Source organism: Peromyscus californicus, unplaced genomic scaffold (assembly GCF_007827085.1).
Source record: "Peromyscus californicus insignis strain IS unplaced genomic scaffold, ASM782708v3 Scaffold_18__1_contigs__length_77618521, whole genome shotgun sequence".
In the NCBI taxonomy this organism is placed as follows: domain Eukaryota; kingdom Metazoa; phylum Chordata; class Mammalia; order Rodentia; family Cricetidae; genus Peromyscus; species Peromyscus californicus.
In genome coordinates this window covers 12,017,730-12,033,840 of record NW_026294480.1, presented here as the reverse complement: position 1 = coordinate 12,033,840, position 16,111 = coordinate 12,017,730, and the positions used below count along the sequence as shown (strand labels likewise).

The following is a 16,111-nucleotide window of genomic DNA, read 5'->3' as shown; positions in this document are numbered from 1 at the left end:
CTGTGGTGAGTGGTGGACAGTGGCAGCTGGCCCTCTGACTGCCCTCCTTCTTTCAACAGGCTCTTGGTTCAGAACATTCTTTCCTCATCCTCATTCCCTCCTCTCAGAAGCACAGCACAAAGGTATCCTGACGGTGAAGCCAGCCTTGGCTTCTACTCTATTCCAAGACTAGCTGGCTGTGGCCTCTCTTCACACCCACACCCTAAGTTTCAGATGATGTCATCTCTGGTGGAGCTTAGTAACGTAAAGCAGTTCACAGCTATTGCTAGGCCAACAGAAACAGATATACAGGGACGCAAAACTTAGTTTAATCAAGAATCCAAGACGAGCTGGAGAAATGGCTGAGTAGTTAAGAGCACTAGTTGCTCTTGGAGAAGACCTAGGTTTGATTCCCAGCACCCACATGATGGCTGAAAACTGTTTGTATCTGGTTCCCAGGGATTCCCATGCCATCTGGTCTCCATGGGGACCTGGCACACACATGATGCAGAGTCATGCATTTAGTTAGAATACTCATACACATAAATATATATATATATATTTAAAATAAGGTTGACAGAGCTAAAGAAAAACCACTACCATTCCAAGGCATAGGTCAGAGACACAAGTTTGTTTTAATTGACCCTTTGATTCAGAACTTGAGAGGAATGAAATATTAAAAAAAGCTGCGTAAAGGTGTCTTACTAATGTCAAGAATTACTCGGAAACATTTGAAAGCAGAAGTAACAAGGCAGCTCTTTAAGGAGACAGGGAGACCTTCTTGCACACCTGTGGAGGAAGTCCCGCCCCCTTTGGCAGAGTTGACTGTGACCCTGCCTTCGCTCCCACCCTCACCTTCAGGAGCAGCTGGTACTTCATGATTCTCTGCACAGGTTTGATCAACAGATCCGTGAGCTGCAGGCGGTGGCCAAGGCGCTGCTTTAAGTCCTGCAGATTTGAAGGGGAAAAACAAAACAAACCACTTCAAGTGTTGTTTTCTAAAGGGCAACATTTTATTCCTTATAATTAACTATAACACCCCAATTGGTAAGGTAATGAAAAAAAAGAAAGAAAGGAAGAAAGAAGGGAGGGAGGGAGGGAGGAAGGAAGGAAGGAAGGAAGGAAGGAAGGATGGAAGGAAGGAAAGAAGGAAGGAAGGAAGGCAGGCAGGCAACAAGAGCTTCCGCTCTCTCAGGATGCAAACATTTGGCTTGAATCTTTCTGAGTGCGTTTTCAGAGATAGCTATTCATTTCAAGGCTTCTTTCTGCCCTGCCCGGCCCAGGGGAGAAGGTATGTAATACAGACTGGCCTGTGGCAGCCTTTGGAGTCTGGGATTATTAAGGCATTCCTTTCGGTTGTTTTCTTTTTCATGACACATGTCATGCTAAGGGAAGAGGTCGAGATCGGAATGACTGAGTTTGTAGTGAACTTTACATTTACAACGATTAAAAACCCTCTCTCCCCGGGGCTGGAGGGATGGCTCAGTGGTTGAGAGTGCTGGCTGTTCTTTAAGAGGACCCGGGTTCGATCCCCAGAGTCCACTAGGCACTCCTCACTGTCCAAGTGCCAAACTCTGGTTCTAGGGGATCCAATGCTCTCTCTGGCTTCCACTGGATCAGGCATGAAGCAACAACAATACAAGCAAAGCAAACCAAATTCCCCAGCCCTTCCCACCCATCCCAGGGGACTGGACTGGGCTGCAGGCCTGGCAGGAGGTTTTCTACCTCTGAGCTCTGTTCCCAGCCATTAAATATTCCTCTAATTCATTTATTTTGAGGTAGGGTTTTGTTAAGTTATCCAGTGAACTTTATATTGCTATGTAGCCCAAGTAAGCCTTAAACTTGTGATCTTTCCACCCTGTAGCCAGGATCTTGGGGATGAGCTACCACACACTGCTCAAACCCTTTATTTTTAACCACACTGGCCTTCTGAATGGCAGGCTCTGACTACAGACTAAGTCCACATGCATTTCTTTGATTTATACGAGTCCACATGCATTTCTTTGATTTATAGATGATAAAGCAAGCTTTATGGCACAAATCTCTCAGGCCAGTTCTTGAGGATTCCTTTGTCCTGGGAAATCAGTGACACTTTAGCTTCTAGTAATCACAATGCAGTAAAAGATTCAGAATCCATCTGTTCCCACGTTGCATCTTACCTCAAAAAAGGTGTCAATGTACTCGGAGACAATATGCTCAGACTTTGGCTTATTTTGACAGTAAACTATGTACATGTGCAACCTTCTCTCCTAGGAGGAAAAAGGCAAACAAACGGTTACACCACTGAGAGTCCGGAGAAGCTATCAGCACATACAAAAAAGGATCTTAGAGCAAAGCCGCCACTCTTGGGAGCTCACGCCAGATTCAGGGCGTTAGCCTACCCTGGCTCTGGCCTCTGAAACAGCCCTCTGTTCTCATTCCTAGTACAGACCCGATCCTTCACTTTACCGTACCAGCAATACCAGGGACAGCGTGAGAACACACTTCCATTACTCCAAGGCTGCCAGCAGTCCTGGTGACCAGTCTGTTTTTAATAAGTCTTTCTTTTTTCTTTTAGTTTTTCAAGACAGGGTTTCTCTGTGTAGCTTTGCGTCTTTCCTGGAACTCACTCTGTAGCCCAGGCTGGCCTTGAACTCACAGAGATCCACCTGCGACTCCCGAGTGCTGGAATCAAAGGCGTGCGCACCCACCACCCAGCTTTAGTAAGTCTTTAATTTCAAATCCCATAGCAGGGAAAAGAGGGACAGCAGGCCTCCTGTTAATTCAATGGCTTTTGAAGCTATGTATGCAGACCCCTCAGGCTCCATGGAGCCTATCTGTGCTTCCCTCAGGTCAAAAATCACTTTCAAAACACCAGTAGGATATCGTTGGCCTTTTGTGGTGCTGATATCTGTACTGAGGCACCACAGGTCCATGGTGGGGTAAATCACTGGCATCACAGCAAGTTTTGACACCACTGCCAATCTGCCATGGAAAATGCCAGCTTCACTTCAGAATGCCACCGATGAAGTCATAAACATCCTTCATCTTATTAAAACTCCAACATGGCACACACATGCTTTCAGTGTTCCCATGTCAGGATGGAGGTCTGTTTAACTCCTCTGCCTGTTCAGGAACTGCCTTAAGGAAAAGTACTCGTGACTGATGTAAGTTCAACAATTGCTGTTGTTATGAACCACCAATTGAACCTGACAGAATGGTGGGCACACACTGTAATTATTTTCACTCTGGAATCTGGTGGAAATTTTCTAGAGCACTGATGAAGTAAGCCTGTCATCTCACGGCAAGACACACAGCTGGCAGTGCGGAAGAACAGTGAAAATCCCAGAGTTCAAGAGGGAAGAAAAAGAATTCTGGGAAACATGTGCCTTGGTTTGACAATACTTTGAGACTCTCCCGAAGGACCAGCAGCAATGATGTTAACAGTCTCGATGTGGGGTAAGGTGTGATGACCCATACCAACACCTGAAGAACTTGCCAAGTCAGCAGCTAGCTTCCAACTCGTGTTCATGATACGCAAGACTACCTGGGGCAAAAGGCTCTGAAGGCAAGTCAGCTAAACAGATAGTAACCAGCGAGGGAGAAGACCACACACAGACTTTTCAGAGCCTGTGGTGTGCCAGCCTTTAAGAAATTATCCTTTACCAAACTCTGGTATATGCCAAAAATAACTATCTACAATTACTTAGAAAGGATATTTAAGGTATTTATCCATCTCTTAACTACTGTCTGTGTGAAGATGGACTTTTTTTTTTAAGTGCTTTACAGTAGCAACAATAAAATCCTACAATATATGGAGCGCAGAAGCAGATACAAAAATCTACCTTCCATTAAGCTTAATATTAAGGATAATGCAAAAAATGCAAAAGCCTTATTCTCGAAAATATAGTGGTTTTTTTCCTTAAAACAACTGGCATACGTATCATTTATTTTGGATACTCACATGTATTTGGCTAGTGTATCAAGCCCACTGCAGGTCTGGGCAGGTACGTATTACCAAACACTTGTCTGCTTTCAGACACCTTCACGGTTACTGTGTCAAGCCTGTCTGGCTCTGGAGCCCTCCGACCAACCAGTCCAAGTATCCAGACAGGGTCAGGAGTGGGAAAGCAGGTAACTCAGAGGCAGACAAGCCACAGCGGATTAGAACTACAAATGCTGGACAGCGTTCACTCCTATAAATGTCAAGTGGCCTCATCTTCAAGTCACTAAAGACGCCAGTAACAGAAGAGGACATAAACAGTGCCTCTGTACTCACGTGCTTTACAAAAAGAGGTCCCAGTTTTTCTGGATCTTCAAGGCACTTCTCCAACTCTCCTAAAAAAAAGCTGGAGACAGAAAAATATCAGAACTCTTTCCAACTTGTCTTCTTAGCTGCAGACTCAGTCTATGCAGAGGTGGACAACTTGGAAGAGTACAGTTCATACTTTACAAGTCTAAGTCAGGCAGAAAACCCTTGGTTAGAATAAATTCTAAAAAGCCAAGACAGAGGAGAAACTTCCCCCTCCACTTCTCGGGACAGTTAATGTTTCTTGTCTTAGTTTCTTTCAAGGACACATGCACTAACATCTGGCCAGATACTGAGTGAGAACAAATGTTCCAAAGCATTGGTCCTTTCCATTTCTGAAAATTTGGTCTTCTTGCCCACGCACTTCAAGTCCATTCTATGATCATTTTTAGAGGCTCAAACTGGGCGACAGACAAAAAATGATTTCACCTGTGCCAGCTTTCTGACATTTTCTCAGACATCACTGAAATCAAGTTTAGCTAGACATTTTAGCTTCATTCGGGACCAGAGGATACTGTCGGCTTAGCTGTGGTCTGCTTTTCTCCACGATGCACTTACATACGCTAATATTTTGCAAGTTATGCTGAGCTTTCTAGCACTTGGGGTTTTAAAGTCTCCCTGGCTACAAACACACATAGTATCTCCGAATCCAATGTCACTGGCCATCACAGGAATTCGCCATTTCTCCCTTCTCTGTCACAGCGTTAAGAACCAGCCTTGGGAACTGAAATTAAAGTACCAAATATCTTCCCCTTTTACTTTTTACATTTGTTTTGTATGTGTTTGTGTGCACACTCATGTGCAATGGTACACCTGTGGAGGACAGCTTACTGCGGCGGGTTCTGGGATCAAACTCAGGTCCTCAGGCTTGGTGGCAACTGCCTTCGCCTGCTGAGCTAGTTCCCTTCCCCACGTGTCCCTTCCTGAACTGGGTGCACCACACTTGTCTCATGCCATACCATAGTCTGTAGAGCGTATGCTGAGGTGTGTTTGAAGTTGCCCATCATTTATCTACGTGTCCTAGTGAATCAGATGCTACTGAGCTCGTGCGAATGAAAAGCTTTTCATGAGTGCAAAGGTTTTAGGCTTTATGCTCCCTTTAGAGAGATAAGAACAAGACACAAAGCAGGACTTGAAATGCCCTATTGTAACACCTCTATGGCATTTCATGACTTAACGGGCACAAACATATCTGCTGGCTGGGGAAACAGAATTCAACCAGAGCAGTCAGGCCTAATGACTAAGTAAGTGGGTCTGTGGCCTCAGATTTTTTTAAAAATCATTTTGTTTGTGTGTGTATGCGTGTGGGGGTGCGAGTGCATGTTTATGCACATGTGTGTGGAGCCCAAAGCTGACGGCAGGTTCTCTATTTTGATCCTGCCCCACCTTGACTACTGAGGCAAGGTCTGTCATTTGAAGCCAGAGCTCACTGATCTGACTAGTCCTGCTGGCCAGCTTGCCCGCCCCTGGGATCCTGTCTCCACCTCCTGGTACTATAGGGAGGTTTCTGTGCCTACCCGGCATTTACATGGTGCTGGGGATGGAAACTCCAGCCCTCACATGTATGCAGCACATACTTTCCTCTGGCCCCCAGCCTCAGCTTTAATGAGGGCTGGGCTTGGCAGAGGAGGAGAGCATGCTCCAGCAGGGGAGTAGCTGTGTTGACAAAACAAGGCAGCAGGAGCCTGTCCAGGTCCTGGAGATGGAGGGCTGCAGCTGGAACCCCACGACAGTATCAGTGGCCAGTGTGAAGCAGCCCTAGACAATAAAGGGTTTTCAAATTATAAACAAAAGGGCAGGTGTATAGTGGTAAGTTCCGGCGGGCCAAGGCAAGCTGCCATACACTAGCTGCCATACACCTCGCCTGCCTAGGATAGGTGTGAACAAAACACGGTGACCAAAGTGTATTTTCCTGGGACGTCCTGTCGACTTCTCCATTGACACTAAGTTGGACAAGTGAATTCTAAAAGCTCTGACAGTAACGTGGACTCAAAAGGCAGCTGCAGCTCGATTAGAAACAGAGTCTCACTGTATGCAGATGCTGCTGAGTGGGATGCAGATATTAACGCAGTCACTGGGTATGCAGATGCTGCTGTGTATGTGGTGTGGACGAAGAATGGAGGCACAGAGAGGGTGGCAGGCTCTGCTTTGAAGGCTTCATGCTCAGCTGGGCTGTGCTATTTGGGGGGCCCCAGGAACCCAGGGAACTAGGCCACAGCTGGAAGACCCGCTGCACCTCCTGCTGCTCTCGACTTCCTGTCAAAAGGGGGTGAGGAATCTCCTAAACTACACGTTCCTGCTGCCACAATGTCTTTCCTGAGCGTATGGCGACAAGAGAATATGGACCTGAAGCAGGGCAGAAAGACAGGGAAGCCAAGGGACAACTGGAGGAAAAAGTGCTTTTCATTTCCTGGGGTCTGGTTTGTACTTCTTGCTGGCTCAGGCACAAGAATTTTAACATAACTAGCAAAACCACAGCGAGGGTTGCTTACATAGAGCAACCTTCTCCTTCCTGAGACAGATCTCAAACAAGGCTGGCTGAGCACGAGTGGCTGCTGGGGGGAGGGAGAGCTAGCTTTCTTGGGGGTGTGGGCTCTCCTAGGTTTCCCATGCTCCAGTGGATGGTCTTCCACCCACACACATATGGGCAGCGTTAACTGGACTTGGTGAGCTATAAAGAGGGAGAGAAAAATGAGAGGCTACGAAGTCGGGAGGGGATGTACGGGGGCTGTCTAAGAGAAGTTATGGGGAGAGGGGATGGAGGTGATCAAGAGAGTGCACACACGTATGAAATTCTCAAAGCACGGATACATGAAAGAAGAGAAAAATTAATCTAACTGGTGTGTGCGTGTGAAACAGCGAAGGACCTATGCAAAGGCGAGTCTAACTTCATCTGAAGGACTATCAGCACATCTTCCCATCCACACTTCATCTTAGCCCAAGGGCCGGGAAGCATGTCTCATGTATAAACCTGCATGTTTCCAAGAAAAATCATACAGGTGGGATGAGCCATATTCACAATGAAGACATACATCTTAATGTCCTTGTGACCTATGGATAGCAAGAGTTCCTTTGGCCCTTAGCTTTGTTATCCCATCAGCATATCCTGAAATTGTTTACGGCAGTCTACGTCAAGATCCCTGCTACACTCGAGAGGAAGTTCCTGGAGCAAAAACGTAGGCAGCATGACAGGTAGCACTGAGCCACACCTTCCACACTGCTGCCAGAGCAAGCCCTCTGAAACTGTGAGTGAAAACAAGCCTTCCACCCTGTATAGAGGGCCCCAGCCCTCCATCCCTTATGTACATGAGGTATTAACCCTCCATCTATACAGTTATATAAACAAATACATAGTTTTAAAAAATAAAGTCTTTAAAGAGACAGTAAAATTAATATAAAAAATAAGCCATGTAAAGATGAATATTACACAGAGAATCTGGATTGTGTTGTCTTTGGAATTCTTAACTGCAGAGAGACACTGCCAGCCGCCAAGATGAGAAACAGCATGTGAAGATGCCGGTAAGCCACGAGCCATGTGGCAAGGTATAGATTAATAGAAATGGATTAATTTAAACTGTAAGAACAGTTAGCAAGAAGCCTGCCACGGCTTCTTTTTTTTTTTGTATGTAACCAATATAAGTCTCTGTGTTTACTTGGTTGGGTCTGAAGACTGTGGGACTGGCAGGTGATAGAGATTTGTCCTGACTGTGGGCCAGGCAGGAAAACTCTAGCTACAAATGGCGTCCAACGTGGTGGCAAGAGTTTCCACCTAAAAACTGAGAAAAAAGATTCTAAAACGGAGCTAAAAACAGTTCCTAATTGTCTCTCTCAAATGAGCGGCAGCTGCTGGTTTGAGCTCCTTGTGGGTTTCTGGTGTGCGCACTCGACCTGCAGTTTGATGGGAATGAGGCCTCTGCAAGTGGCACATTAAGCTGTGTGGTGGATTTAGCCTTTGCAGGTACAAAACAAAAAAAGAGGTTTCTGGACTACACGCTGCTTGGCTAAAAGCATAGACCCATGATAGCTCCCAGAGCTGATGGTAAACTACCACCACCATGTTAGGAAGCTGAGGTGGGCGGAGCCAGCAGCCACAGCTGCTGCAGTTTAAGGCAATAGATTCACAATAAGACAGATTCAGATGTAATAGTTTACAATGTGTGTAAAAATGTACGTAGGCTTGAAAGAGAGAGAAAAAGGAATATATACAGCTATATAAACAAATACATAGTTTAAAAAAAAAGTCTTTAAAGAGACAGTAAAATTAATATAAAAAATAAGCCACGTAAAGATGAGTATTACACAGAGAATCTGGATTGTGTTGTCTTTGGAATTCTTAACTGCAGAGAGACACTGCCAGCCGCCATGATGAGAAACAGCATGTGAAGATGCCGGTAAGCCACGAGCCATGTGGCAAGGTATAGATTAATGGAAATGGATTAATTTAAACTGTAAGAACAGTTAGCAAGAAGCCTGCCACGGCCATACAGTTTGTAACCAATATAAGTCTCTGTGTTTACTTGGTTGGGTCTGAAGACTGTGGGACTGGCAGGTGATAGAGATTTGTCCTGACTGTGGGCCAGGCAGGAAAACTCTAGCTACACTCCATCTGCTGTGGGATGTCTTTCTGTACACTGTGAATATGTTTGATTACCACTGGTTAATAAAGAAACTGCTTTGGCCTATAGAAAGGCAGGGTAGAAGCAGGTGGGTAATCCAAGCAGAGATACAGGGGGAAGAAGGGTGGAGTCAGGAGAAGAAGGGTGGAGTTGGAAGAAGATGCCAGCCAGTTGCTGTAGGAGCAAGATGTATTAGAACACAGGTAAAGCCATGAGACACATGGCAAAACATAGGTTAATAGAAATTGGTTAATTTGTTGTAAGAGCTAGTTAGTAATAAGCCTGAGCAATAGGCCAAACAGTTTGTAATTAATATTAAGCCTCTGAATGATTATTTAAAATCAGCTGCAGGACTGGGCGAGAGAGAAAAGCCTCTGTTTAGGTATTAATGCTCCATCCCTTGTGTATGTAAGGCGTTTTGGTCACAGGAAGGAAAATCTGATTCAGAGAATCAGGCCTAACAGACCTGAGCTACTGCTCTGAATAAGCCTCACCATGTAGCTCTCAGTTGTTTAGAACTGGTTTGTAGGCAGAATTTGGAAATGTCTGGAGATGGTGGGCTACAGCAGCCTCAGAATGCTACACACAGAGCTTAATGTGTGCTTCTGGTCGGGGAGCAGAGGAGCAGATGTTGACAGACATGTGGACAGGAAAGAATGCACCCAGGAGGTTTCAGATGGTGCAAGGACTGGACGGGGACTGGCTTGGAGGCCCTGGACGTCACATTCTGACAGCAGTGGTGGCTACATGCGTATGTCCAGGTCAGGACACCTGGACGGCGGGGAATTTGTTTTCCTTTGGTGGTTCTGGGGATTGAACTCTACCAGGAAGCTACATCACCGTCCAAGGCTGACTGCAAAAGTAATGAACAAATAAATTTGGTGGAGAAGATCTCAAGAGAGCACAGCACTCTGGCTGTGGCACAGTTAACGCAGGCTGCTTTCAGCCAGGTTTTCTAGAATGGGGAACAGGAAGAGCAGAGAGATGTAAACACATGCAGTTTGGCTAAAAAAAAAGATAGCTTGTTTAAGGTACAGACATGGTCTTTAAGGGGAATGCCACTAGAAAGTCTTTCTGCACCGGGTGAATATGGAAAGAGGCTCTGAAGGTCTCAGCAATTAGCCAGGTTCCAGCTATGGCAGGCTTTTAAAAGAGAGCTTCTGGGTGCTTTGCTCTTACATGGCCACCTAGAAAAGTGTTTTCCTTGGGTCAGCTACCCAAGGATGTCTCGACTACCGCAGCCATGCTCCAAGCGGGGCAAGACATTGCTCAAGTTGGCAGCTGACCCTGGCAAGAATTACTGGTCAGAGAGGTTTTTACTGAGACTCCAAATGGGAGGCCAGAGATGTGTCTTAGGGTCAGATTCCCAACAAGGAGCCTGCAGGGACCACACAGGACACTGTGACAATAAAGACAAGTTACAAGGAAGAGCTCAGGTTTTTTGGGTTGTCAGAAATCTGGACCCTCCATCAAGAAAAGCTGCAGCAGTAAGTGAGTCCAAAAGTGCAGCTTTGTGGGCTGCAAATGCGAGGCCCACACTATGCTCCTGTGCTCCATATGCGATTACAGGACATAAAGGGTTTCCACTCGGCTTCGGTCTAATTCTTCCTTGATATTTCCTTGTTCCTCTTTCTGGAATGGGATGTTAAACCTGTATCCCCAAGTGTTACAAATATGAAACTTCCTGATTACTTTTCTGACAAACAGGTCAATTCGCTCTGAGTCCAGAAGAGAACATGAGATCCCTTTGAGTTTGACTTAATGAGATGACCACGGACCTTTGGGCCCCGTGGTCTGTCTGAATATGAAATGTCCTCCACAGGCTTGCCTTTCCAGGGCTAGGTCTCCAGCTGGTGGCACCATTTGGAGATGCTGTGGAACTTGAGGAGCTAGGGACCTTCTGTAGGAAGTACGTCACTGGGACTGGTTCTTAGGGGAATATTATCCCAGCCCCTTTCCCAGCTCATTCTCTGTTTCCTGTCTAAGATAAAGAGAAGAATTTCCTCAGCCAGGCTTTCCTGCCACTGTATCATGCCCAGAGCTCATGGTGCTGAGCCATCTCAGAAAACCCTCTGAAAATCTGAGCCAAACTCAATCCTTTCTTCCACAAAGTCGCTTCTGTTGGGTATTTTTGTTACAATGATAAAGAGCTAATTAGTACAGAAAGGAAGAAAATGCTTAGTGGTAGGTCATGACCGCAAGTGGACGGCCTCTGTCCAGGGACCGGGCATCTTGGCACAGACTAGCATGGCAAACATGACTCTTTCCCTGCCGTGAAATGCCACAACAGCACAGCACTCTGTCCTTCACGCAGACTCTCCACAAAGCTACGCAGGTTACAGGACAAAAATGAATGTAAACATTTCCTCTAGCCCTGCCCAGGCCTGAGACAGCATCGTGTATGAGAGGTGTCTGACGTACTCTCTGTGCCAGTCGTAAATCTGATGGATGTTGCCGAACACGATCTTGTCTTTTCCCTTCATGTCGTCGGGAACACCGTCTTCTTTCATAAGCGCCATGTAGCCCTACAAAGCAATGTGTGGAAATGAGCGCACGCATGAAACGTCTGCATCACATACTGGAGTAACAGTCACGCCACACGCCACAGACACACACCGCCTTGTTTAAGAACAAACCAAAAATGTCCATGAAAAGTGTCCTTACCTACTGCTTCAAATACACTGCTACAGTCACTGCTGTGATTGCCCTCCTTGACCATGTAACATTTATAAATAGTGAAAGTTCTCCTAAGGCATTTAGATAGCTGGAAAGATGTAAGTGGTTTCACAAAGCGAGCAATCCTGTCAGCAACTAAACAGCAGACAGCTGCTCAGCCAGAAGTCATCCCTGTTTTTGGGATCGACACCATAAACAAAGGAACGGACTTCTGAGATTGTTACACGGCACATTAAAGGGAATTTAACAATATTCCTTCTAGAAATTGTGTGTTAACACAGGTGGATTAACCATACAGCTAAAGCGTGCTTTACACTCCGTCTGGCTGGATATGGTGTGTACAGCTTGGGTAGCCAAGGCAGGAAGAGTGAATGTGAGGCCATTCCAGACTACACAGCAAGACCCTGTTTTGAAGCACAAAATATAACTTCTATTCGATTCTAATGAGATGTAGTTTACACTGGAAACCTTATTGCTACCAATGACTGCAGGAAAACCAAGCATCCTGAATGTTTATGTCAGGGAACTGCAGTGACAATTATCACTATTGCTCTTCTGCAGTGCTGAGGGTGGAACCCAGGCTGTGTGCACACTAAGCAAAGGCTGGACCACTGAGCTAATACTACAGCACAACAGCTGCCACTTTTAATGAGATGTACCCAAAAGGTATGGTTCTGCACACACCTGCAAAGCTGAAAGAAAACAACATTTTATACAAAAAAACTCCTCTGCTTTAGAGCCTGGGGTGGTGGTCCAATCCGTAAAAACAGCACTTGGGAAGTATAGGCATGAGGATTATGAGTTCATGACCAGCCTTAGCTAAACATCCAGGCTAGGTCTAAAAAGACAGATCCGGGTGTGGTTGGTCATATCTATTACAACACTCAATAGGCTGAGGCAGGAGGACTGCCACAAGTTTGAGAAAATCCTGGGCTACACTGTGAGTTCCAAGTTAGCTGAGGCTGCAGAACATAGTATGAAACCACCTACCCCCACCCACCCACCCAACCACCCCAGAGAGGCCTTTGGATGAACTGAGCTGATGGTGATGCTCCTGCCTATAACTGACCAGTACAGATGGCATTGGCTTTTCTGTAGCTACAAAGAGCCCAGCAAATGCTAGTGACTGGAAATCCTGGGCCAGCTATTCTGTGCACAGCTATAAGTCAATGCCCTAGTAGAGGCACAGGCCAGTGGCAGGAGTATGTGGATTCAGACTGGACTAGATCTGTAGCTCAGCCATGCTGACTTTTCAACTAATATTATTATTGTTTCTGTGGGGACATCTAATTTTACAAAAAAAAGGAAAGGTGAGAATTTCAATATAATAATCACAAAACTGCTGGCCATAATAATCTAAAAAGTAATGACATACAATATATATATATATCAGGATGTACTATGTAGAAAACATTCTTTACAATTGGATACCGATTACTAAGACAGCTAGCTATATTTCTTAAGGCTTTTGAGACAGTATCACCATTCTGCCGTCTAAAACGGTACCTCTCTGATGATTCAGGTTATGAATCTTCTGAAGATACATACCTCAACCACACAGCCAAGGTCCCGCACATAGTCACGCTCCGTTTCCACTAATTCTTGCAAAACATAGCTAGAAAAAGAGAAATACAGAATCTGTTTTCCCGAATGAATTATCATATACAAATTTGCTTTTGTGAGAATGGATTCTTTTAGGACTGTACAATAATGTATTAAATTTATACAAGTGAGTCCGAGAGGGTAAGAGGATGACCATGAGCACTCTATCGGCCATGCACTCAGCTGCACACACAGGTAGAAAGACAACATAAAATGAAAATAACAAGAAGCACAGGCACAACTTTGTTATGAAGCTATGACTTAGGGGTGCAGTTTTTTTTTTAATTAAGTCATTTTAGGCTTCAGTGAACATACAGAAAAAATGTTCTATTTCAGATATTTGAAGTATGTACATCACACTGAAGTATATCTGTCTGTAATGACCAAAGGTGCTTAGATAAAAGAAAACAGTCCCCAGGCCAGCTGGCTGTCTCCAGATGTTAAAGACAAGTCTCTATTGCTGAAGCCACCATTACCTTGGGACATAGGACTTGGAGGATTTGAGCTGGATCTGACCTGAAAGCCTCTGCCTGAGGACTAGATTTCACAGTACCAAATGACACTATGGAAGAAGCTGTCAAGGGAGAGACACAAGCAATAACCCTCCCGATGCTTACTAACAACAACAATGATGTTCAACATGGCAAGGTATCTCTAGAGGCACAAGAATGACACATGGTAACCAACAGCTGTATACTTGGACTTAAGGACCACACAGCAGAAGGAAGCCATGCCTGGCACTGGAAAGCTAGCCAATGGTCTGGGGCTTGGGAGGTTATGGGTCTCAGGGTCTTACTGCCCCTTTACTAAACCAGTATAACCCCTAACTGCATTCTAAACACTTAGTCTTAGGCCTACAGACAAATCTAACTCACTCCTCATCAAAGAAGCTCCTTGTTGCAGCAGATGGAGACCCTTATAGAAAGCCACAGCTGGTCAAAACGCAGAGAACATGACAGCTGTTGACAGTGCCCAGCCACAACAGATACATCTACGACACAGCCCCCATTTCCAATGCTCAGGGAACACTCCAGAAGAGGGACAGGAAGGTTATAAGAGCCAGAGGACAAGGAAGTCTGCTACCAAGTGTGTCTCCTAGAAATGTGAGGGAGTTCTTATTCACTCATGATACTTCAACAATAAGACCTCAACAATGATAACACCAATGAACATGCTAGTATGGGACGGGAAGACTCACGGGGGCCCAATCCTAGTCAAAGGATTACAGGAAACTAAGGAGAGCTGAGAAAGGGAAACGTAGCCCTTCTGAGGAATGCGGCTCCTTCAGCTGGTTAACCAATATCAAGTGGTCAACCCTGACATCATATACACAGAAGCAACACCAGCTGGACTCAGCGGGTTGTGTTTATATACTTATGTGCATATGTATGTAACAATAATAATTAAGGACAAGAGGCCATGAATTTTGGGGGGAGTATGGGAAGGTTGATGCAATTATACTTTAAGAATTATAAAACAATTATTTGGATGCGGGAAAGAAGCAACACTACAAGAGGAAAAACCATACAAATCCCAAATTTCTCATTCATTCTCTCAGCCAACATCACCCCGGCACTTCCCATGTGCCAGTACCATTCAAGTCACTGGGACTGCCTGACACACACCAGGTTGCTACCCCACCACAGCATCCGGTCTCCTCTCATCCAGACTAAGTTTAAGCCTTTGGTGTGAACTCTTGGGATGTTCGTCACCATAACTGGCTTTACAAGACTTGAGAAACACTGCTACCAAATTACATTTTGAAATATTCACATTTTGATTAATTTCATGTTAGTTTAATTTTATGTCGCTTTCTTTTTTCTTCACAGCTACATAAACAACAGCAAGTACAAGAGTTTCTCACCACAAACTAGAGACAATGTTCTTTTCATGAAGTGTTCTTATTCATAAACATAACAGACATGGAGAACAATAGAAACTGTAGCTATGGATTACCAAATCCTTATAAACACACACACACACACACACACACATACACATACACACACACACACACATGCAAATATACATGTATATATAAACACATATACATGCACACACATAAACATACACACACATACAAATGCAAACACACATGTGTATACACACACACACACACACACACGTGCAAACACCCCCCCTATGTATGTACACACACACTTCCACATGCACACTCTCTCAGCAGGCCCTGGATCTCCTCTGGCTAACTCAGAGGTGACTCCCACTCTTGGCTGGGAGGGAAGTGGGGATGGTGAGGATGCCGACGCTGCTTACTGCCTTCTCTTTAGAGAGCTGGATTTTCTTTCTTCCATTTCATCGATGGGCGAGGAGGACGAGAGGAGGGAGTTGTCTGAGGGATTGAAGGAGGGGCTGCTACTGTCTCCCTGGTCGACAAGCAGTGAGCTGGGACGATCCTCCAGCGCCTGGAAGAAATTCAGGGCTGGTCTTAGGGTAAGACAATCTACGTCATAAGATACAAAGGATGTGACTGGAAAATTACAGAATTTCTAGCAACAGATCAAATTGCATTACTAAAGAAACACTGAGGGGCTGGAGAGACGCTCAACAGTTGACAGCATTCGCTGCTCTTGCAGAAGACAGTTTCTAGGCCCAGAACCCCCAGGACAGCTCTAGACAACCTCTTCTGGCCTCTGCAGGTACTGCATGCATGTGGTGCACACACATACATGCAGGTAAAAAATGCTCATACACATAAAATAAAAACATAAATCCTCAAAACAGCAAAACCAACAACACCTCTATTGAATCAGAGGAGCTGGGTAAAGAGGAAAATTAGAATAAAAATATTAGTGTGTGTGTGTGTGTGTTTGTGTGTGTGTGTGTGTGTGTGTGTAACTTTCTTCTCAGTTGCTGCAGGAGACTGGTCATGTGCTGTTACCACTGTAGAACCTCATGCAGAGTCTGAGGTATTTAAAGGATCTTTGAGTTG

At 45.1% G+C, this 16,111-nt stretch overlaps 1 protein-coding gene across 4 annotated transcripts in view; it reads right to left on the bottom strand.

Annotated features, from left to right (window-relative positions):
• Nucleotides 1-16,111, bottom strand: part of Trio (trio Rho guanine nucleotide exchange factor) — a 313,159-nt gene that overhangs the window by 24,904 nt on the left and 272,144 nt on the right. For all 4 annotated transcript variants that reach the window (XM_052743040.1, XM_052743043.1, XM_052743042.1 and 1 more), the window contains exons 38-43: nt 15,436-15,584; nt 13,108-13,174; nt 11,305-11,408; nt 4,238-4,307; nt 2,139-2,228; nt 835-927 (exon numbers count right to left, since the gene is read on the bottom strand). In XM_052743040.1, the coding sequence (XP_052599000.1) occupies nt 835-927; nt 2,139-2,228; nt 4,238-4,307; nt 11,305-11,408; nt 13,108-13,174; nt 15,436-15,584 (573 nt within the window). The remainder of the gene's footprint in view (nt 1-834; nt 928-2,138; nt 2,229-4,237; nt 4,308-11,304; nt 11,409-13,107; nt 13,175-15,435; nt 15,585-16,111) is intronic.